At 38.4% G+C, this 24552-nt stretch overlaps 1 protein-coding gene and 2 long non-coding RNA genes across 6 annotated transcripts in view; 2 read left to right on the top strand and 1 right to left on the bottom strand.

Annotated features, from left to right (window-relative positions):
• Nucleotides 1-24552, top strand: part of TRIM24 (tripartite motif containing 24) — a 55142-nt gene that overhangs the window by 5314 nt on the left and 25276 nt on the right. Inside the window, exons 1-2 of one of the 3 annotated variants that reach the window (XM_040061318.2) lie at nucleotides 12276-12402; nucleotides 16901-17019. In XM_040061318.2, coding sequence (XP_039917252.1) covers nucleotides 12291-12402; nucleotides 16901-17019 — 231 coding nt within the window. In that variant the 5' untranslated portion in view covers nucleotides 12276-12290. Of the gene's footprint in view, nucleotides 1-12275; nucleotides 12403-16329; nucleotides 16500-16900; nucleotides 17020-24552 lie in introns of those variants that run through there. The other 2 variants (XM_040061319.2, XM_040061317.2) reach the window with 2 other exon arrangements.
• Nucleotides 3801-12047, top strand: LOC120751448 (uncharacterized). The gene is made up of 3 exons (XR_009207765.1): nucleotides 3801-3886; nucleotides 10962-11051; nucleotides 11478-12047. It is a non-coding gene; the product is annotated as an uncharacterized LOC120751448 (long non-coding RNA).
• The window catches only part of LOC120751447 (uncharacterized), a 29497-nt gene continuing 10866 nt past the window's right edge, over nucleotides 5922-24552 (bottom strand). Inside the window, exon 3 of one of the 2 annotated variants that reach the window (XR_009207764.1) lies at nucleotides 5922-7781. This is a non-coding gene — a long non-coding RNA (uncharacterized LOC120751447). Of the gene's footprint in view, nucleotides 7782-14192; nucleotides 14559-24552 lie in introns of those variants that run through there. The other variant, XR_005700438.1, reaches the window with a different exon arrangement.

Genomic DNA, 24552 nt, shown 5'->3' with positions numbered 1-24552 from the left:
TTGATAGCCTTTAATGGACAAATCTGTTGGTTAAAAAGTTACAAAGCCAGTAAAAGCTTAAAATATTGATGAATGAACTATGTAGAGAAAGTTCTTATTTTTCTAGTTATAATACTCTTCTTTTAGAGAAAAGTATGCTCTCAAGATACACACAGTGGGATATGATACTTACTGTATAAGTGAAATTTGAAGGACGGATATATTTGCCAAAAGTTACTGCTTTCTCTTCTACCAGGAATTCCATAAAAATCTGGAGGCATGCCTATGCAGCCTTAAAGGCAGGCAGGCAACTGCATGTTGTGGAAATAAGCTTGAATCATGCTTGTTCTGATATATGATTAGTATAAGTATGTAATAGATGTTTATTGTTTTATGTATGCAGAATAGTATTTCTAGGGTAGTTTGGATGCATTTATGTTCTTGGTTCTTTCACCTTTAGAGACTGGGAGCTTGAAAAGCTGAAGGCATTATGCACATCAGATGAGTGTTCCAACAACTGCAGTTGCCAAGCTCATTCCAGTTGGAAGCCTTAGAGAAATTAGACTGTACAAGTTATCAAAATAGCTGCATCATTGTGTGAAACTTCTTTTCAGACAAAGATTTCTATCCTCAGAAGCTAACCTAGTTCTGTTTCCATACAAAATCAGCTTATAATGTCTCTGGTAAGCAATTAGTACTTTTAGCAGTGGAAAGAAATTCTAGATCATAAGGTGAAAAAACCATAAGGAGAGCAAATGTAAGGTGAAAGGAGCATAAGGAAAGCAAATACATACTAATGGTATTAAAAATTCTCAGGTGTGTCTCTAATTGAAAGTGTATTTGTTGTTTTAATGCTTATAATTGAGATATCGCTTAAGAAAATATCTTGTCTGAAGAGCAAGGAAAAATAGTGGTGCATATGTTCATGAAGAGGCAAGTGGAAGAATGTTTTTGTGGGCTAGCTGATTCCTAGGAAAAATGTCCTGAAGAACTCACAGCAGCCTTTTAGCTTGGTCTGATGAATTCCATGAGTACTACTACAAAGTGACCATGTTCTCCGAACTTCACCCAGTTTGTTGAATTTGAGAAAGAAATTTTGTTGCAACTCCTGATTCTGAATGTAGTGTTCTTAAAGAAACTTGTCTTTTGTACAGGAAAATCTTTATGCCAGTATTGTGTGTATTTGCTAAAATGCTGTAGGAGGAATTTCCATATTATTTACTGGAATTTCCCAGTAATGGTAAGCTTGTAAAGCTGGTATTTTGCCTGTTTTATCTAATCTACAAACAAGTCAGGGGAAAACCAAAAGGACCTTTAAGTGAATTCTAAATAGGACTGTATTTCAGGATGAGTAACTGGCTAGACTAAAAAATCCATTGTTTCTGAAATTGGGAATTTAGACTTTTAAAAGGTTTTTTCAGCAAAATTAAATACTTTAATACAGTAGTGCAGTGGTTTGACCTTGGGTGGGTGCCAGATGCCCTCCAAAGCTGCTCTGTTACTCCCCTTTGCAACTGGAAAGGGGAGAGAAAATGTAGCAAAAGGCTTGGGGTGCAAGATAAGGATGGGGGAATCGCTCAGCAATTATAATCATGGGCAGAACGGACTCAGTTGGGGGAAATTTCTGAATTTATTACCAATCGTAATCTGAGTAGGATGATGAGAAGTGAAAGCAAACTTCAAAAAAACATTTCCCCCACCCTTCCCTCGTTCCCAGGCTTAAAACTTTATGCCCTGTTCACTACCTCCTCCCCGCTCAGGGTGACAGGGAGACAGGAATGGAGGTTGTGCTCAGTTTGGCGTGTGATGTTTCTGCTGCTCCACTGTGGGGTCCCTCTGGTAGGAGACAGCTTTCCACAAACTTTTCCAAGGTGAATCCTTCCCACAGGCTGCAGTTGTTCACACACGGCTCCAGCATGGGTCATTTCAGCGGGCTGCAATCCTTCAGGAACAGACTGCTCCAGTGCGGGTCCCGCAGGGCGTCACAAGTCCTGCCAGCAAACCTGCTCCAGTGCGGGCTCCTCTCTCCATGGATCCACAGGTCCTTCCAGGAGCCTGCTCAAGCACAGGGTTCCCATGGACTGAAGATGGGTTCCACATGTTCTCTATAGCACACTGCTCAGGCAGGGTTCTTCAGGTGCCATGTGGCCTGAAGTGTGGGTTGTGGGCCAGTGCGGATGATCCCACAGAACTGTTAATAGTATGAAAATCTCCTATTGGACTTACTATTTTATATTTAACTTTTATGTGCTGTAACAGTTTTCTGGGTTTTTTTCTTTGGAAAATTTAAAGGTCACAGAAAAAAATATTTTCACAGAAAAATTCCAGTGATGCTTTTAAAATTTACCTCAGCTATTAGGTAGCTATGGGATTGTGTATGTTTAAAGTACCTACTTGCAGTTCAAATGTGCTTTGAAGGTGTCAGCACCATAGTTGAACCGACCATATTATCTACTTTTTTGCCTACTGGCCAGAGGGTATGTATAAAACCATAAATATTTACCATCAAAGAAAGCATGGAACAGTTGTGTAGAGTAACTAAAAAAATGACACTATTTTTAACAGGAAAGAGTCTTGTAAAACTAAAGGTTGAGCCAAGGAATGTCCCTAATTACTTGATACTGTCTCTCCAGTGATTCAAGTAAATGCTTATTTGAAGCTTTTATGTGGGAGAAAATTGCATATTACCTTACCTACATTACTAACATGATAGAGGACTGATATTAAACAAGGTTTCTCGTTATTTTTGAAGTTTAACACTGGGCTTATGGGAAAAGGATGACAGTAAGCAAGGCTCAGCTCTTTGAACTGTACTCATGGGTTTTGAGGGCCCGTGTTTGTAACGTGGATTTAGGTCATGGAGACATCCTCATTTCAGAAAGGAAATCTGCTACTCTGGTGCTAAATCCTCTGTAAGTGGGAGTACACGGACAGGGGAACTAAGCCATTTGCCTTCTGAATGTAGAAAGATTTCGCCTTCTGATTAATAACTAGTTGCCACAGGCAACTTACTATTAAAATGGAGAGTTTAATTTTCAGCTGTAGTCTCTCAAGTGAATATAGTGCAATTTGAAGAAAACAAGACTGTAGTGCAAATACCCTTTGAACTAAAACGATTGCCTAATTTGAAAAGTGACTGCATAATTTTCCCAATGAGTTAACACATCTGTCTGGACCATAGCTCATAAAAAAACAAACAGGACTATTTTAACATACATATTGACTTGGAAACTCCCCCTGTCTTTTCTAGGATGTCTACATGAGGTTAGAAAACATTTAATAAAACTTACTTGATCGGCTTAATTTGTTTCTAGGCACATGCTCTAGAGTCTGAGCCTGGTCAAGGATGTGTGAGCTGAAGTTTGTTGAACTAAAGCCATAATCCAGCCCTCACACAAGTTCATGTTGTGCTTAGGTGGCTGCTGCTGAGCCTGCTATGTCAGGGTACTTATAACACTGATGCTCTTAAGGCAGCTGGCAGCTGCAGCTGCACAGGGAATGAGTACGTGGAAAGAAAAAGGGAGAGAGCTGCAGCATTGCTGGGACTGGAGAATGAGACATTTTAAAGTGGGAGCAAGGTTCTAATTTTAAATGCAAAGTGCAGTGCCTCAACAAAACAGCCCAGCACCAACAAGTCTGTTACTAGAAATAAGCAGTATGCAAAATTGTCCTGAACAGCTGTAGGAGAAAGGAATACTTGTCCCTGATAAGTAACAGCTGTGTTAATTACCCTATACAGCCTTGCCCCTGATGAGTCACAGCTATGTTCAATAAAGGTAAGTGTGATAAAGGGGAGTGGGTTAGTTGGTGAAGGGAGAATCATGAAGGAGAAGGAACCTTGAGGAAGAGGGAAACAAGAGTATCATGAAGAAAGAGGATCCTTGGGAGAGAGAATCACTGCTGTGAGGTCAGTCTGGGTCTGCAGTTAGACCTGCAGTCATAGTCTAGCCAGGTAAAAGCCTGCAGTCAGAGTCTGCAAACTGATCCCTGCAGTCAGAGTTTAGCAGGAAATAACCAGCAGTCAGAGGCTGCAGGGGAAACCTACAGTAGGAGCTTGCTGCAGCCAGGTCAGTGGATGGTTGGAGTCAGGATGGCTGAGCTGTAAAGAGGAATAAACCAGGATCCTTTTCATGCTGTGGTAAACAAGAACTCTTGTGTCTTGGCTCATTTCTATTCTCTTAACAAGAGGGCTGCTTTAATAAACAGCAAAAGTGTGAATTGAAACACATGTTTTTTCTAACCTGGACTTTGCTTTAAAATGAGTAAACTAGTTGCTGAAATAATGTAGAAATGTAAATTACATGCCCTCCTTGCCAGCTGGTTTAAATAGAAGGGGTAGCAGCTTTGAATCTTCCTTGCTTTTGGAAAAACTTTTGTTGACTTGTAACTATTGTTTCAACAGTTTTCAAGTAAAAGTTGGAACTCGTAGCATTGCCCAGCTGACAGTAAAACAGAACACCATTTTAGTCTGAGGACAGTAGAGCAGAAGAGCACAGCCTTGGAGAAATAGATAAAGGATGTAACTTAGGCAAACCGAAGTCATGCAAAAGGCAAGTAGGGTGCCAGCTTAGCTCTGCAAGGCTGACAAAGCAGAAGTTAGGGAAAGCAATGGTATTGTGCTTACTCAAGAGTGTAGGTTGAGGAACAGCCACTTGAAAAAGCCCCTGGACATTGAAGACCACTGAAAGAGACCCCCAAAGAATCCTGTAAGGACTCCCAATAAGGGGTGTGACTATGTCAAATAAAGTAATACCTATACATCAAGTAAGGGGGGATAGCTAATGAATATGTCATCGGTGTACATGATGAAAACCTGTTTACCCAATGTTCAGGGCACTTGATTAGAGTAAGGATCCTCCAAGTGACCAGTGCACTGCAATAAGGAGTGCCTGCCTTCTAATATTCAAAACTTGCTAGATACTTTCTGTCTGATTTCAGTATCACAGCCCCAAAGTGATAAATTCGAGTAGGAGGCAACTCATCAGTTGGACACTGAAGTAAAGACAATCTGTTTAGCAGACAAGCTTCGTTGAATGAATGTGGAGCTGTATGATGATGGGTAGTGTCCCATAGCAGGACCTCAGTAATGGTTAAATGTCTGGGAACTTTGAAACCCTGGGGGTACCGTATGTCTGGATAATATTTATCTCTTGTGTGTTTATAGATTCCTACCTTTTCTTGCTTAAGCAGTTGGTTTTCAGCGCTCAATAGTTCTGTTCCTTATTTAGTGTATGGACTGTTTGTTGAGCTTACTAACTACAGGTATGGCCTTTAATAGTTCAGTTTTATCTTCCCCGTTGTGAGTAGGAAGAGGGGACTGTGAGGGTATAATCTGGTGGCTAGCATATCTTGTAAATCACTGAACTTAGAGTACTTAGATTGTTTAATCAACTGTTAAAGGAACTTTCTCTCTTTGAAGGAGTTCTAAACTTTTCTTCAGTCCCTTCTGTATGCAAGAAACTCATAATGTGGTTTCAGAGCTCATGCGTTAAATGTTGCACAAGTATTACCCCGAAACAGACATGTAGAATTCTTTCCTTGGATAAACATAGGTGGCGACCATTTATCTGAATGGGTGTCCAGAAATTCTAGCAGCTCTTTCTTCAAATATTGCAGTTCAAGTTGTTAAAAAGAATGTTTATTTTCTGCTTCCTAGGAAAGGCAGAGTCCAGTCTTGTGAAAGAGTGTTCAGAAGTTTCTGGAATGGAACATGTGGGAGGACCTGTGGTCTTCCCACATCTAGCAGTGAATTTTAGAAAAGGAAAGAAAGCAGTCTTTAACTTATGTTTGTCATAATTCATATCTATATCATAAGAATGACTTGCAAGTATTGCTTTTATCACTCAGCAAATAAGTATTTGATATATAGGCTGTTGGCACTGGCACCATCAGTAAAATTGTGTGCATCTTGATGGATTGTGCAGGGAGACAGTACTTGGTTGCCTTTCGCTTTTCAGAAATGGCCTTATATCTGGACTAGATACAAGTTAGAAGCAAAGCCATGGTTTGTGGTAGCTCATGTGTCTTCTAGATTATCATCACAGCTATTGACACTCAACAGGGCCAAAGATCTCTCTTCAAAATTATGATTCCAGAAGCTGTTTTGGCAAGATGAAGATGACTTTGTTTTTGAGTATCCCAAATGGATTCAGCTGACAGTCCTCTTTGCTGCATTCCACCCTTTGTGGAAGAGCTAAATGTAGTCTGGATTCTTTAAGAAGCTACATGCTGATCTTGCATCCTTTAAAAGTCCATTTAGCCTGCAGTATTATTGTATTGTGTTTTATTCTGATAGTATATATTGTGCGGTGTTTTGTTTGTTTGTTTGGTTTTGGTTTTTTTTCCCTGCTCCCAGTTCTATTGAGATGAGGTCAAGTTTAAAGTGGTTTCTTTTACTACCTTTTTGATTGATCTAAATTTTTGAGAATATAGTGTAGGTGTTGTAAGCTGTGGGATTTCTGGCTTTAAACTTTTGCCAGAATCGCTATTATTCTGGCTTAAAGTTGTGGCTGGTTGTTTTTGCTTTTCATTTTTCATTATGCCAGACAAGTAGATTAAGAACCTCAATGCCATGGTGGAACCCTTGTGATTATTCCTTAAAAAGAAAGAAGGAATGGAAGTACAGTCATAGTTCATTCCCAAGCTGATATTGGATGCCAAATGTTAGTATTTCCAGAACTTCATTATCAATCCTTTGAGGCAGTATGGTTGTGAAAAACAAGGTTCACTTTCCTGGTAAAATTTAAAATGTTTAATAAAATGCAACAGAGACAGAAATAAAGTAAAGGGTTAAAATGGCCAGGTGCTTGGCATTCAGCTAAGAGCACACTTACTATCTTGGAAACACCCTTTAAATACTTTTTCTATTGCCTGTTGCATATTCATATTCACAGACCATTATGCATTATTCACACATTCCTTTGAGTTTAGATGTTCTTTTGCTTGGTTTTAACCTTTGACTTGTCTTCATGCCATCCTGTAGATTAAATCAATATATTTTATTTCTCCTTGTGGTTCCATTGTATTGTTTTTACACTTCCTGATAAAGGAGAGTCAATAAATTCTTCCTTTGGGGTTCTGGTTTCTGTCACTGTTATCTTCATCCACATAGGATAATCCACAAATGTGAGGCATCACCTAATTACCCTCATAATTCTTTGAGTTAATTACATGAATAAAAGCACTTTAACATCACATAGTCTCCATTTTAATATTATGCTATGGCCTAAGATATATATTTATCACACTACTATTTCTAAGTTTTGTTAACAGCTGAAATAAAAACTATATTCATATAGCAAAGTTATTCCAACATTATACATATAGCATTAATTTTAATATTTGCAAAAAGCCAATAATATAATATGTATTTATAACACGGTGCAAGAATGTGGAAAGAGATTACGTGAGTCTAAAGGACAGAAGGGATATAAATGGCACTTATGAAGACCAGTTTTGGTAGAAGATTTTTTTCTTAATTTTCTTAAGCTTCATTCTTAGTGCTGAGGTGTCGTCCTGGGAAAGCGCCTCTGAGGGAGTCCTTCTTTAGTTCTAAGAAAATGGAGGAAACCATAGGAAGACTAGATTTCTTCAGTGGATGTGGATGTTCATCCATGTCAGCCAACAGGCTCTGGCTCATGGTTTAGTTACCTACTGCAGATTACAGCAACAGAAGGAGATGCACCATGGGAACATAAGCAGTATCACTGCTGGCTCTGTAACCTGCTGTTTGCTGAAAGCTGTAGGGCAGCTGTTAGAAATCCCTGTTGTTCTTATTTGATCAATTAGTGCAGCTCTTCAGCCTAGAAGGAATATGTTTTATTAGTTACATTCAATAATTCTCATATTAATGCAATGTCAGAGGAGATGATAGCACTGGTTCTTAATTAATGCTGGCTCTTGCAGGCTGCATAGCCATGTGTGAATCTCACAATGCCTGTATTGCTTCAGCTTGATAGTCTTAAAGCTGTGTGGCAAAAGCTGGGTACCTTGCTTTTTGAACTCTTACAAGGGTGCTCTGGCATACTGGGCACATGTAAGAGAAGAATATAAAGTGAGCTGGCTTTTTATTCTTGACCATCTACACCCAAAAGTGCAATCTCTGTACTTGGAGGATATTTTCCTTTCTTAATGACCGGTTGTAGAATATTGGAAGAATTCTTGCAATTGAAGCAGATGAGAGTATTAGTGTAGTTACTGGAAAGAAGTGTATGTTTTTAAGGTGTAATTCATCTGACTAAGTTTAAACATCTGCTTTAACAATGAGACCACTGATGACCTATTACCTATGTCTGCAATGACTATGCAGGGAACTTCATGTAACATTTAGATGAATCCCACTGGATGTGTTAAAACTTGGCAACACTGCAAAGAAGCTTTATCCATCTTTCAGGTGCAAAATTTTACTCTGTAGAGTCAGCATAATAAATCACTATTAGTTTTGTTCTACCATTAAGAGTTGTTTTTTCATAGATGCAAAAATCCTGCCTGTGACGGGCTTTATTGTGGAACAGCTTTTAAATATAATGTGTGGTCAGAATAGACTGGATTTGGGAGTCTTGGGTTATATTACTTAAATAAATTGAATGGCTTGGAGCTTTACTTTTTTATTCCATTAATAGTGTCTTGCAGAGCACTTAGACTTATCTGATGTAAACTGCAGCAAAGAGTTGTTTATTGTTTTCTCTTATTAGAGTGGGAATTTCCATCAAATATCTGTTGTACTTTTGATCTTCTCTGTCCCTATCAACTGCAAGCTTTAAGAAAATAAATCTAGAAAATTTTAAAACACTGCCAGGTCAAAGTATTTGTTATATAACAGATTTAATTGCAGCACAGATTGAAAATGTACCTTTAAAAATACTCAGAATTTATTGATAAATACATAAATTTCTCTTTCTTGCTGTTGAGTATCTAAAGTGTTGGGCAGTGTACTTGGATGGTAAATGTGCTATTACCATATTGTTGTTGAAGAATATATTGAAGAGACATTAATTAGTAAAAAATCTCTTCTTGGTAATAATCAGCCCTTTTTTCCCTGCACCCCCTCTCTCACCGAACAAAATAACCTAAACAAAGGCAGAACCTATTATTTTTAAATCCACATATTATTTCTATGGACTTTTAAACATCCATTCCCTGCACAATTATTTTACAGATAAAGTTGATGGAGTTTTCCATCACTGTTTTTGCATATTTTGCATCACTGTTATCTGTATTTTGAGATAGTTTGAAGGAAACATAATAGAGGTCTTGATGACTTCTGAACTCTGTCCTTGAGGAGAACTTCAAAATAAGTATCTATGCAGCAGAGTATGGACAGAGGCTGTGAACACTGCAGTTAACAAGTGGATGGCTCTGAATATTGACATTTCAATGTTTTAAACCAAGCTTTCCTTTGTAGCTATAGACTGCAGTTTGTTAGGGTGCAAAGATCTATGTGCCTCAATTGTGTTCTCCAACGTGAATTTAAAATTGCAATATCAAAAATACATGGCATAGAATTGGCAGGTACGTTGAAATTCAGCTGTCTGAACTAAATATCTTCTGCCATTTCTGAATTTTTGGGATGCCTGTAATCTTTTTAGAAGGGCTGGTAGATGTACTGCACAATCCACAGGAGCCCTTTTTCCTTCTGGAATAGTAGCTGGAAGCCAGGCATAATATTACCCTCAAATTAGGTATGTCTGTTTAGGTACCTGAATTGCTCCCCTGAGGCTAGTGGCTGGAAAAATAAGGGCCAAGAGGGTGGTTTGCCAAGTCTCTTGGGTAGTTTCCAGTTACTGAGTGATTGGGAATGTAAGGAGACTTGTGAAGGAACAGGTTGCAAGGATGCATCTGAGCACTTGGAGAAGAGAGGGAGTAACATGAGCTAGTCAAAAGCCTTGAGCTGTGTTATCATCCCTGTTTGGATGACATTTATCCTGAAATACTCTGACTAAAGCCTGTTACCTACTGTTACCGCTGCTGGTTCTAATTTGGTTCCACCTTAATATGATCCAAGATACTTAGAAGTTATTTTTTGAGACTTTTTTAACCTCCACATCTGCTCAGTGTTGATGGGAACATTAAGGTAGCTGGGGCTCAAACAGAAATGGGGGAAACACTCAATTGTGTTACATGTTGGAATGTAGTTTTCATCCTTTCAACAACAACAACAACAAATTAAAAAGAACCAACTCCTTCAGTGGCTGAGAAGGGCTTGGTTCTTTGGGTTATGTCTGACTCTTAACTGTGGAAATTATACTCTGCTAACCTGCTATTTTTATAACTATGATTTATGGGAGTAGATGCCTTGTTTTGCAACTGCTGAACTAACAGCTGGTGGTAGATGAGAACTCGAAAAGATGAAGACCAGACTATGAAATGTAATGCTACAAAGAAATGATTATTAGCTGTGTTGTGCTCTAAGGCAGGGTCAATCTTCATACCAGAGATTCTGACAAAATTTTTTTATCCCAGTAATTTTTGGGGTTTTTTTATTATTATTTAATTATAACATGTTAACATGCTGCTGTTATGGAGAAAGGTACTAATTTCCTTGTTCCAGAAACACATGGATACTATGGGTTTAAGCACTGTTGGCAAGATCCTAGAGTATCTGTGAAATGGTATTTCAGTAGAATGTATAAATCTAAACAGCATTAAACCCACTTTCAAAATGTTATTTCAAAATGATTTATTTGACTGATCAGAGAAAATAACGCAAGAATATCACAGAATCTTAAAAATCCTTGCAAGTTATATGTCTGAATTCATTACATACCATTTGGAAATACTTGACAATTTCAGGACTGCAAAGAATGTATTTTAATTTTGATGAAAGAAATGCTCATCGCAGTCAGCAGTGATAATTGGTTTAATTGTTGGCAGCTTCTGCATCATGATTTAATCACGTTCATTGCAAGACAGTGAGACTTTTTGTTCATCATCTTGTACTTAAACATTGTCTATCCCACAATAACAATGTTTCCTTTTGTTAGCACTATGACGCTTCTTATAATTGTGTCGTTGAAGAAAATGCATTGGACAGCATTGGATGTGAATGTAAACTGCCATCAGAATTTCTTAAGGTATTCAGAAGTGGCTGGAGAATCAATCCTTGCGAAATTTACAAATTTTGATGTCTAATATATGCTATCTAAAATGTTTGAAGATTGGGCATATATAGCAAAAACAATGAACCATTTCACAGAGCAGCTGAAATATTTTAATTCAGCTCTGCAGTGCTTTCCAAGAAAGTCAATGTACTGCAGCATAAAAACTGGTCTGTAACACTCTTCCAGAGGGGGGATTACAGCTAATAGTCTTTGTCTGGTTTTCATTTATTTGCATTTTAAAGGATTTAAAATAATTTAAATTAACAATTAATTATCATTTTAATAAACTCTTTGCTAGATTGGTGATTGGCTGGAATGTTTTTATCTTGGCAGTAGGTGCCAGTTTTCCCTGGAGATGTGCCTGCTTATTGGTTTAACCTATCTCCCCTCTACCAGCAGCAGCCGGCTGTCACAACTAGATGGGAGCGGCTTTTTCTGGAACAAACTGGTTTGAAGAAGTTGCCAATTTTGCAGCACCAGTAGTGGCTTAATGAGAAGCAAGAGGAGAGCAGTAATTGTTTTAAAAATTGATTCAGATGTTATTACACATGATATTGCCTCTCAAATTAAGTTTTCTAAGTGTTTGTTCTTAACTGGGAAACATGACCTGTGTAAATATAACCAGTTTAGCCTCAAACCCATGCATTGTAATGAAAAGGCTTGCAAGTATTAATGGTATCTATAGACAAAGCAAGAGGAGAAAAGAATCTGTAGCTCACAGTCGAAACACAAGAATTTTCCATGTAGTTATGTTAAAAATCTTATAACTGGTGCTGCCTTCAATCTTTGACATACCTTTTATTAGTTTTAATTAGTGTGTCTATGTTTTAAGCATTTTAACTGCATGTGTGACTTGCTGTTAATAATTTTTGTTCTGAAATCTGTATAGTTTGAATTTCAAGCAAAACAATCTGTAAAACCAGGAAAGATTGCTGTACAAAACCCTAATTATTTATTTTGTAATGGCTATGTCATTGCAGGTAAAATTGCCAGTTGCTTCTAAGCACACTTTTTAATAAAGAGAGCTCTCTTTCAGAAAACTAGTGGGGTTTTTGACTGATTTAATCTGAAGAAAGGGAACTATTAAGTCCTCCTTTTTTTAGTAAAGCATTTTGCATCTACTAACAAAAATACCCTCTTGGATCTACAGATGATCATCCAGTGGCTTTATTAAATTGGCTCTGAAACCTGTTTGCAGCAGCGAAGACACAAATGAGTCGAAACTGGGGCAAACCAGAGCAGTCTCCTCCTATTGTCTCGGGATGCTTCAGCGGTCTTGAATGTACTCCCAGGAAATTGAGTTTCGAGTTGGAAATAATACTGTGTAAGCTGAATGGCTGGAGGTGCCCTTGTGGATGCAGCATGTAACTTGTGAAGAAGACAAAGAATGGGCCATGATTTTTCCTACTTAAAATTTCTGCCTTGCATTCCTTGAAAGAGGTGTACGTGTTATGAGCCTGTAGCCAGTGGGGGGGAAACACTTCTCGTTCCTGGCACAGCCCCATTGAATCCATATTGCAGTCCCTAATCCAGCTCACTGCGTGGCAGCACAAATCTTTCTATTGTCATGGGATAGAAATGAATGATAAAGGGAGCCAGCATTGCTGCTTTTGTTAGCATTATGGTGTCCTGGCCTGGTTCAAGCAAAATCTGAATGTGAGATTCCACAACTGCTTGGTTTTTGTGAGAATGCTGCTAAGAAGGGTTGGAGGTCTTCTCCTGCTCCAGAGCCGCATGTGCTTGATCCAGCTCCCTTTACAGCTGAAAAAGCAGTGCTCCTGATGCTAAGATCCAGCTACTGAGATGTGCCGCTGCCCAAATGAGGGTTCAAGTAAGGTCATATGCTGAAGTCAGTAATACAAATTTTATTTAACATGGAATGTCAGGGAGAGAGGTAGAAAGAAATTGAAAGGAGACTAGAAAGAGATCAGGTAGAAGATAGTCACCAGCTGTAGGTCCAGTGGTGTCCTTCTGATCCTTCCTCACCCTGGGCTTCTCAGCAGTTCAAATCTCCGGGTCTTTTCACTGTTCAGACATATTAGCAAAGAAACAACTTACTGGCTATTGGCTACACAGTACTACTATTCTATAGCTTCTAATGCTAATTAGTTCTTGTACTCACTCTTCTTCTTTGTTTGAGTTAATGGTCATCTCTCCCTTCGGGAATTACATTTTACCAGGTCCAAGCTGATTTCAGCACAGTTGCTGAGCTGGCTTTCCTTTTGGCCCATAAATTCTGCAGTTATGTCCATTATTGGTGATACATTCTTCTCCCCCAGCTTTGCTAACCTCCCCTTTGGTGTGAGATAGCGCTCAGGCAATAGCACCCCTTTTACCTTATCTCACATTCCAGCTGTGGTGGCTTATCTTACAGTCCGAGTTCCAGGTATCCAGGGAGCCATTTTCAGATGGCTTCAGGTGGTGGTCACATATTTCAGCAGTCCCAGAACTTGGGGTGATCTTTCTTTGACACATACGAGTGATGTGCATATGAGCAGTTGCTTCTTTACACAGGTTTCCACAGTGGGAATTTTCATCTGGATGCATTACCCAAAGGTCTCACCTATGCCAGGCCTGGAGATAGCACTGTCCTGTTACTCCATTCTGTGCTTATCTCATGGCGGTCTTTCTGTGGCTGTAACAATGTTTCAGACAGGCAACTGTATTCTTTAACTCCTTACACCTGGATCAAAGGAGCAGATAAAAATGTGGGATCTACTCACTATCCTCACAATTTAAGTAATATGTTTTCACCTTCTTGTGCTTGCTTCATTAAAAGGAATAAGAATCTTATAGAATTACTTTGACGAATATTAACCCTGATACTTAAGATTTTTTGCTTAAATTCACCATCCTGAGGCTGACTAAATCTAGGTTAAAACTGGTTTGCGTCAAAGTCATCAGTACCAGATTATAACAAAAGCAAGTTTGCCCTCACACAGTGGCAGAAGAAACCTCTGACATAAGGCTCGACAGCAAAAGGAATTCTAGAAAAGAACATTCATGAAGATTTTGAGAGTTGTAGGCAATTTTTCCTTTTTTGTCCCTTTTCCCATCTCACACTAGAAATCTAAGTGATTTCTTGGACAGCTAGTTGGCAATATTCTGTTGGTGAAAAGGCACATGAAACATTTGGTTTATGTTAGTATGTTTCCGAATTTCTTGCCTCCCCTTCCTTGTCTTCCGTATTTTCAACTCAAGCTGACTTACAAACCCTGGTTAGTGCTGCTGATCTGGTTCAGTCGCTCCAGGTTTAAATTTCATGGAGGTGTTGTCCTCTTCCCATCCTTGTGCTGCTTCTCATATTGCTTCACTGTGGTCATTGGTGTATTTGGTCAGTGAAGCAGAACAGGGGATGAAAGTGAAGCTTGGGAGAGCAGGAAAAATACGTCCATGCCTGAACTGGTTTGCCAGTCTCATTCTGTGTCTATACCCATCTCTCAAACACATGCACAGACCGACTCAGACACCTGTGTTGACCTTGATAAAAAGAACAGAACATAACGATGCCTTACTTGTACAAATAAGGGAACAATGTGTTTTAAAGGAGATGAAAGAACATATAAGTAGACACACAGGATGCTCCATGTAGCTGGAACCAGTGGATAAACAGATAATGAGGAATACAATGGGTTTTGTGGTAGTTACGTAACAAGAGGCACCAGTGCATGCCTTAAGAGAATATCAAGGAAAGGTCATGTGTAACACTGGAGGCTCTCAGCGAATGCAATCACCAGACACCCCTTCAGAAGACACTGTAGGAACATAACAGGACTCCTGCTAAGAGGTGGATGCATGCAAATTAGTTCTAGGAAAAGTGATATGTATGTATTACCCAGGAAGTAGACTGTAATCATTATTTATGATCACGGTGGAATAAATACCTTCTTCTAAGGTTTTGCAACAGATCCAATTAGAGGAAGTAGCCTCTGTGTGTCCAGTGTGCTGCAATTAAAAAACCCCTGCTTTTTAATACTTCAAATTGTGCTAGAAAGTTTCCTCCCTAGCTGATTTTGATACCAACTCAGAGCATCGTGCTTTGTCAGGGTCAAGAATGAGCAGTGAGGGAACAGGGAGAGGGTGGTTTGTAATTGGTGCTGTTGAAAAATGTAAAAATCAGTCTTTTTTGGAAAGTGTGTAGCTTGAGTATTAGGAGATGTGTTCACTCTTGACTGTGGTAAATTGATTTGCTTAATTACAGGAGATATTCAGTACTTGCTGTTCTGCTAGCTGCTTGACTTACCAGAACTGAATTTCTCAATTACCCTTGCAGATGATGGTATAAAAAATGTTACAAAAGTTGTAGCCAAAAAATGGAATTTGTATATCAAAGGAAGCTGCACAAATGTGTATTGAAAATGGCACTTAGAGTAAAATCAGGCTTAACATCATAGCTGTTCAGATGAAAGTGAAATGCCTTGATAACAAGTGCAAAACTGCTTGCTGATTTTCCAGAATGAATAATTGCTTTAGTTAAATGGGTGGGCTTTTATTAGAGCACCGCTTTATACTGATATGCTAGTTACATCTTGAGTATCTGTTGGAAGGATCTTATGAAAAAGTTACCTTAATCTTGTATGAAGCACTTAGAGTAAGGAATTAAGTTCTTCTGCAGAAAGAGAAATATTTGTTTCTGTACTTCTTCATTTTATTGTAAAAATGAAAGAGGAACAGCTTTAAGCCTGCACGGGTTTAGTTAAACATGCAAGTGTTGAGTTATGTACTTGTGTTGAATTCATTGGGTTAAACAGATCTTTTTTAATGCCCTAAATCTATGTCTCCTCTCAAATGGGAGCTGAAAGTCTAGAATCTGTCAGGGTAGACTATCATGACTGTTCTACTGTAGGCTTTTTGCATGTGACTTCCATGTCCTAAGTGATTTTTTCAGCCTAACTTAGTTTCAATTGCTTCCTTTTTTGGTTGTAATGACTGTGGTAATTTTCTTTGAGCAAGATGTCAGTGCCTAGCATTTTAGAGATTTTTCTTGGATGTTAAAAACAGTGCTAATAAGACATTCTTATTTTCTGCATCTGGAAGAAAAGGTGTCTGGTCAAAAATATTTGTATAGATATTTTCCATTTCAACCTAGTCTACTCACAGCTCGACCCCAAGTTTTGAACTTTACTTTCTCCTTTTCATTCTGTTGAGAAGACTGATTGTTTAACCCTTTGTGTTAATGGTTCTCAGCTTTCTTTAACCTGGAGCCTAAGTATGTTTCTGTCTTAGAATTCTACCCCATTGTGTTTTGCAGAGGAGAGGAGAGAAGAGAGCCTTGCTTATTTATTCCTAAGTTGTTCTTGCTATCCCTTGCTTAATGTGAAGGTAGTCACGATATTAATACAGGTCCATTCTTCCTCTCTACAACTCACCTCATTAATTTTGAATGTGCTACATTTGTGTTCTCACATGACATGGATGAAGGTGAGTCACGTCACACTGCTGGCGTGTGTGTCCCACTCAGTGTCACTTATTAATATTCCACGCTACTAAGTGTTTAATCCATTCTATAACCCCTCATTATCAATGGGAATACATTCCCTATATAGTAAAATAATTATTTTTTTATAAGATTAAAGCAAATTCCTTATGGCATTGAAACAAGAAAGTGTTTGACCTTGGCTGATAGAATATGTCATCAGGGAAGAACAGGTAAACGTTTCTTCAGTGATAAATGAGAATTTGCTTTTTCTTGCTCTCCCCTTATTGACAGGAAAGTATTAAAGTATCCTTTCAATAATATGTATCCTTGCAAGTTGTCTTTGAAGTTGTTTAATGTATCTTAGTTTGTGCAAGCATAATCAGATATTTTTTTTCTCCCCCAGTCGGTGTTATCCGCTGTCCAATTTGTGGTCAGGAGTGTGCAGAGAGACACATCATAGATAACTTTTTTGTGAAGGATACCACAGAGGTTCCCAGTAGCACAGTAGAGAAATCAAATCAGGTAAGTGCATTAACATGTAATCAAGTTAACACCTTTTGGATGTGTGTGCATATCCTTGGCTTCTTGCTGTGTGGTCTTTTTGATCTTCGTATGCAGACAGAACTTTAACTAAGACATCACATGGGGTAGCTACTCTAGAAAATCAATTAAAATGTATGAAAATGTGCAGGAAGAAAGTGGTTATCTTACCCCAAACTATTTTTAATTGTTGATATAAATTTGCATCTTAATAGCAAAAGATAAAAGTAAGGAATAGGCATTAGAATGGGAGTTTCTGTACTTTGGACAGGGTATTTGAAGCACTCTTGGAAGCAGAGACTTGCATAACACTACACTAGGAGACCTAAATGGACTTTATCACGTTACTGACAAAATATGGCATTAAATAGCTGAAGTCCTATTGCCAAGGAAGAGGCTCAAAATGCTAACTGGGGAGGATGGTATGTTGTAGGGGTTTCTTTTTTGTTTTCCTTATGTAGACTGCCTCTTCTTCCTTTTGCAGTCAAGTAATAGCCATCTCATAGAAGTTGCTTATCTGGAAGAATAGTAATATTGGGGTTTTTTCCTTATGTTTTTTTCAAGAGGCAAGTGCTAGCTAGTGTGGAAGCAATACAAAATGAATAATCACATCTGTGTAGGATCACAATTGAACAATTTCTGTTAGCAAAATATTGCATGTCTTCAGTTTTAGCTAGTAAGAGTCTATCTCATGCATCTCTTTACTCATGAACTTTTTATCAAACTGCAGGAAGTTATTGTAAACAATTCAGCCTCTTTGTGTGTCGCTGCATTCTTCACAAGGATAGTACAGTAAGGTTGCTGTATCAGTGTGGCATACATTTAAACTCAGGCCCTAATATTTGGATGGTGGTCTCCTTTTATTTTGAAAATTCCTCTTTTTCACTTTCCCATTTTAGGGGGGACTGTATCATTGGCTCTTGAGCTGTTTGCTCCAGGGGCAGTGTCTTAGAGGTTGTTTATTGTGCGTTCTGCTCGTTTCAAGGCTTAGCTGGAATTTGTGCTTGCGTGTGTGAACGGCCACATCCCTCGGGAACAGATGACAGGACCCAGTCAGGTTTGTGATACCAGCTCACTGACTATTGAAGGCATAAGTGGTGTCATCATCTCTGAGGAAGAGGACTTGTGTCTTGCAAGCCATTAAACTGTTCAGATTTTAAGGAATTTTGAAACTGGATTTCTGAGAACTGGTACACCTTATCAGAAACTGAAATTGGATTGTGAGTTGCTGGAAGTACAAGCTGTGTTCTTGCAATGTAGGACAGTTTGAACTTGTTTTTTTTTGGATTTGGCAAGGGGAAATGTTGGTTTGGTTTTTTTGTTTGTCCCCTGGGAATTGCAGGACAATATCTGAGTTTTGCAGATGATTGTGAGATTTACACAGTCCCTCAATACTGCACCAGTAAGATTGACAAAATGAGTAGTCCCTGTGGAAAATTTCATCACAGCTTTTACAGGTACTTTAAAATTAGGAAGAGAAGCAAGATAACAAATAATGTTATGCAGAAGCAGTCCTAAATGTTGGGGGTTTTTTGGTTTATTTTTGTTTGTTTCTTTGTTTGTTTGAGAGGGTGGGGCTGTCCCATAGCCTCTGCTTAGTTACATAACAAGTCCTCGAAGATACTGCTTTGGGAGTGGTGATAGAAATGGATTTTTTTTTTTTTTCCCTTGGGAGTACTAACAATTTTTTTTTTTTTTTTTTTAAGTCTCTGATCACTCCCTTTCCCCTCACAATATTTTTTTTGCTGCCTGTGAAAGTAAAGTGGGGAATTCCATTCATTGAGTGGTGTGAGTAGATGTCAGGGAGATTCTTGAAAGCATTTGTGTTTCCTTAAGATCCCTTCTAGACTTCGATCTTACTCTTCCATTCCGTATTTGTTTCTCTCTTTCCCTGACACAAACCAGCAGGTTTGCACTTTGAAAGCGACTCTGTTCTTCACCTAAGGTCCTTGGCTGAACTCAGCACAGTTTCTGCAGCAGTTGAAGGCAGACCAGCAGACTTTGCTGGACTAGGAGAATAAGACATTCATGTGTTTTTTGCTGGCTTTTTTCGAAAAAAATGGAGCTAGATGTTCTGTTAAATGCCTGCTTAAGTGTGTGTACTTTACCTCTTGGAAACGAATGATGTGCAGTTCTCTTTGTTTGAATAGATTTATTTTGGTATGGTAAGGCAGCTTTTTGTACATTCCTTTGTACCTTGACATAGGAAAAAAGCTACACTGTTCTGTAAACTTCTCTGTTGTCGAACAGCAAAGTTAAATCAATAATAGTTAAACGGATTAGTGTACTGTCCAGGGGGGAATATTATGAGGTTTAAGGATGATACAGCCCTCTAATCACCCTGTCTCATTTTGCCTTTGAAGGAGCAAAGAGAAAAGAAAAAAAATTTGCCATTAGCTTAGGCAACAGATCAGAGAAATTAAAGTAGAAAATATACAGAGCAGACGCTTGCAGGAAATACCGCATCAGAGATCATCCAAATTCTATCCAGAACTGCAGCTATTTTATAAGATTTTTCTACTGAGATAGTTAATTTGTCTTCAGTAGTTTTGCAGCTTTATTTGAACGCTTAAAAAAAATAGAATTGGAAGCAGGGCATGGGTTTTGTGCAAATAATGTTGTGGCTTAGAACCACTGGTCTGTATCTATGATTAGCTTTATATGTGTGTTGTCAGGAAGGACTGCTTTATTTCAGTCCAATAGAGACTGCAAAAGACCTCTTGCAAATTAAATGTTTGAATGTTTCAGGTTCAAAATGGTATTAAAGCTAAAGCAATTTTTAGCATACTGAATTAAAACTGCAGGGGTGAATGGCATATCATGAAGCCTGACATTGTGGGAAGAGAAAAATAACTGGAACCCTTGAAAGTGCTATCCATCTATCCGTCTATAGTGATGTTTATCTTACCTGAGCCTGATTTGGGTAATAAAAAATTTGGTCAATTCAGTACACTACTGGCATAGCTGTGCTTTCTAGAAATTACTGCTGAAAACTTCAGGAGCACAAGAAGTGAGCATGAAGAAAGTATAGAATTCTCTAGTGTATGTTCCACAAGAGCTTTCCTGGGTAGCATTAAATGTTTTGTGCTGGCTATTAGCATAGGAAACTTTGCAAAAGAGAAGAAAGGCACAGGAAATACAGCTGAGATCTTCCTGAAAGTAATGGTTTGTGGTCCTGAAAGTTGTAGGTTGTGGGCTGCCGGGACATAAATTTGAAAGAGCAGATATTTTATAATTTTTTTTTTTTCCCCCGCATTGTGATTTATTGAAAGACTTGGCAAAATTATTGGCTTCTAAAGATAAGTTTGAAAATAAAAATCAATTATACTTCATTTATAAGAGTGAGCAGAAAGGGGCTTCCGACCTAAGAGATGTAGCTGAAGCAAGTGCTAGATTTGAACAAGACTAAAGGGTAGACAAGTGAGGGAAATTCAGGGACTTTAACAGAAGAAAATGGTGTATTCAAAGCCATGAGAATAAAAATGAGGAATGTGAGATTGATGCAAGAGAGAAGACCTTAGTGATAATATGGGTGTTGGTGCAGCATCCTGAGCCTCTAGTACATTTTAGTCTAGGTTCTAATTCTCATAGCTTCTGTGTCCAAAACAGAATGTGTGTAAAAACATTTTTGATTGCAAGAATAACTTCCTGTATCTTTACCAGTTACTGACCTGAGAGTTTAAAATACTGTATTAGGAATGAAGAACAGATGGGGTTTATGTGAGATATTGGGAATGTAGCAACAAAGCAAGGTATCAGCTTAGTTCTGATACCAGACCTGATATTAGGAAAGCAAGTCTGACTGCCATAATGAGGTTATTAATGAGGAGAATTTAGAACAATAAGTTTCTTCAAGTTTGTATGGTGCCGGAGGAACCACTGTGTGTTTTTCCAAAGAGCTATTATGCTTAAACATCTTATAAAAGCGGTACCTGTGACCAAAACATCTTTGAAAGCCAGTGGTAATAGACTCAGGAGGAGTCACAATATGATCTTGCATGCTTTGAAGAGATGTGGATATTGATGGGATGGTGGGGTAAGAAGGATATGTTGATCAGATTTTGTGCATTTTGAGTTGTCAGTACATGGTTCATAATTAGAATTACATATAGTTACTGTCTTTGGTGATTTTGTATGTGCTGAGAGATAATTACGTAACAATTAGCATCAGTGAGGTTTGGATCCAGTAGGGGAAAGCATTGCATCTAATTTACGTTGGGGAAGTTTGGAGTTCACTGAAAATTCATCTAGACTACTTTGCTCTCTTCCTTTGAAACCTTTGCTTGATTATTTAATCTTTTTAATTCTCAATGTGTATTTAATTGGAAGAGTGGTTACTTACTGCAGCAGCTGAGAAGACAGGTCTATTACCTCAAGTCTTGCAAGTAAATGTGATTTTTCTGCCATAAAAGCTTGTGTATTTACTTAAAATAGTACTTACCTGCAACATGCTGAGTAATTTCTGCTTTCATTAAATTTGACTGAAGCCTGAATGAACACTTCCCGGGGCTATAAATACTAGAACTTGTAACTGAATTAAATGTAATTACAAGGAAAACTCAATTAAAAATAAATGTCTGTCTGACCAGAATAAGGGCTTACAGGTTAACTAGGGAGAGTTTTCTTTGAAATCACTGAAACACTGCTTGTGTGAGTCACAAAAATAAGAATGAACTGAGTTTTAGGTTTTGTAAGTGCATAAAAAATATTTGCTATAATTATACTTCCATGTACTTTAGCTATATAGCTTATTCTAATAACTAGGAATTCTAGCCAAATCCAACCTATAGCTGAAAATGCATATTTGAAATCAGAAATAGGAGCAGATCCGTTGCCACCTAGAAGGCACTGCTGTTTTGATAACTTGAGTTATGATGTCTATGAAAAGCTTTATGGCTCATGTCCACTTGGTGAGGAGTATAAAGGTGGGATATATATTTTTGATACTACAAAGGAAGAGTTTTGATTCATTTGGCAGCACCTGATTATTGGTTGTTGAATCACAATTCTCACCTCATTCCACATACAGGTCAAAGCAGTTGGAAAAAACTCAACTAAATCATATTGAAAAAAGAAAATAGATGAAGCTCTTGGAATCTAGGGAGAATTAATAGCTTCAAAAACTTTTTGAACTTACCTAAATGCCCTGGCATGTTCATCTGCCTGAGTTTGCTAATGATCTGGAAAGGCTGTTGTAGGGAGGTTGGTTGGTTTTGCTTTGGTTCCTGCTTTTTTTTTTTTTTTTTTTTTTTTTTTTTTTTTTTTTTTTTTTTTTTTTGTGGGTCATTGTTTTGCTCCTTTGGCTTAGAGACTGCCTGAAAGACTTTTGTTCTTTTTCTCTGCTTATTTTGTTTTTACTGCTGTTTTGTTTTACACTAGAAAACCAAACATCCAGTATGTTACTCTCCCCTCTGACTTTTAAAAACATACCTGGATATTTGGGGGCACAGCACAATCACACCTCTCTGGCAACAAGACTGATGTGAAAACTTTCTTGTCCTGCCTATTCAGTTCACTCTCCAGTCTGCATTGCTGATGTAACTGAGCCTTGGGCTAGGATGGTGTAAACAGTCCTGGTTTGCATCCCAGTCTTGCAGAGGGTTGCACTGGCACAAAAAGGAGGAGACAACTGGCTAAGGAGGGAGAGGACTTTTTCCCCAAGAATTGTTAATACTTTAAAATTTGTTTTTCAAAATGTCATTGAATTTAAGGGTTAATGATAGGTGTTATGCTTTAACCCCAGCTGGTAACCAAGCACCATGCAGCCTTTTTTACTTCCCCCTTTCCATTTACTTCCTCCCACCCTCCCCACCTCACCTCCAATGGGATGGGTAGGAGGATCAGGGGGGAAAAAGGTAAAAGTGTAGGTTGGACTAAGGAGAGTTTAATAAATGAAATAAAGAAATATTAAATAATTATAATAGTAGTAGTAACGAGAGAGGGAGGGAGGAATTTGCTCACCACCCACTGACTGATGCCCAGCCTGTCCCTGAGCAGAGATTGGTGCCTCCCACCCAACTCCCCACAATTTATATGCTGAGCATGATATTCTGTGCTGTGAAATAGCCCTGTGGGAAGTTCAGGTCAGCTGTCCTGGCTACACTCCCTCCTTGTGCATGTCCTGACTGGCAGAGAGCATGGGAAGTTCAAAAGTCCTTGAGTTTGTATAAGCACTGCTTAACATGCTGATGTTCTGGTTGTTGCTATCATTATTTTCTTACTAAATCTGAAACCACAGCTCTGTGCTAGCTACTGAAGAAAACCCCCGCTCTACCCCAGCTGAAATCAGAACAGAATGTCAAAATTTTCAATTTCCTGATTTCAGTTCACTTCCTTTGCTAATGGAAATAATTGCTTTATTTCCATTTTCTAGACTTTTTTAATGATGTCCTGGTATTTCTCCCTAATCTACTGGTCTGGATAGGAATAAGAATTTTTATTTTTAAGAGAAGAAGGGGAAGAAAAGGAAAAACGAGGTCTCATTTTTCAAAAGAAACGGAAAAAGGGGCACAAGCCCAATTTTTTCTCCTTTGCGGGTCACCTTTAACGAAAAGAAATTGCATCTATCTCCAAGTGACAACAAGAGGGGTCAACAGCCCTTGTATTGTAACTTCATTTCTCAGAAGATACTTGCTTTGAGAGGTAACATGATCCAGAAGAATAAACACAACATTGGGAATCTGGAACTCATGTTCAAATTCCAGTTCTGTCAGTAACTTGCTATCTGGCCTAAGGCGAGTTTTGTGCTAATTTTCCTCTCTTTCCTGAAAGGGGAAACTGGAACATAGTTCTATGTATATATATTTTATCTGCATAAGATATAAATATTTCCTTCCTCTTTAGCTTAATCTATATTTACCGTGTGTGGGTACAGAAGTCATTTGGTTGAGTTTTTTTAATCAAACTGAAAACAAAACTAAGACCTCACATTTTCTCCTTGTTGCTCCTGCGAGCAGAAATCTGTCACTGTGATCTGTAGGATGTAGCAATCTTCAGACAGATTGAGGCTTTGGTTGGCAGCAGTGCTGAACACTGCCAGCAATGGCTGGTGGTTATCTAGATGAGGATCTGCAAAAGCATGTTCACTTTTTTTTACTACCAAAACCCCATTAAAGGCAGGACTACAGAGGCATTGTAAAGGAGGGGTAAAAAGGAAGTGATGGTATGAACATGTGAAATGGTGCTGTCCATCATTCAGATTTTTCAACCTGTTGTTCAGATTGTGGTACTGTAGCAATTTTTTCTTGTGTATGTATTTACTCTGTGAAGAGAGGTTTTGGTCTGCTGACATACTTGTTTTCCTTCCTTTTTTTTTTTATTTTTTTCCTAGGTCTGTTTTGTATAGTCCAAATAGCCTCAGGCCACAGTTTGAACATTCTAATGCATTGGCTGCAAATCTGTTCTGGGGTAGCTTTTTTGACAAACTTAACTGGAATACTGTCTTCTAAGAGGTGGTGCTAAGGTTCTTGAGAGGAACCTTGCTGCTCAGTATGGTGTGTGCTTCCTGAAACCAAG

Source organism: Hirundo rustica, chromosome 4 (genome assembly GCF_015227805.2).
Source record: "Hirundo rustica isolate bHirRus1 chromosome 4, bHirRus1.pri.v3, whole genome shotgun sequence".
NCBI classification, from domain to species: domain Eukaryota; kingdom Metazoa; phylum Chordata; class Aves; order Passeriformes; family Hirundinidae; genus Hirundo; species Hirundo rustica.
The sequence above is the reverse complement of the archived record's forward strand: the minus strand, read 5'-3'. Positions and strand labels throughout refer to the sequence as shown.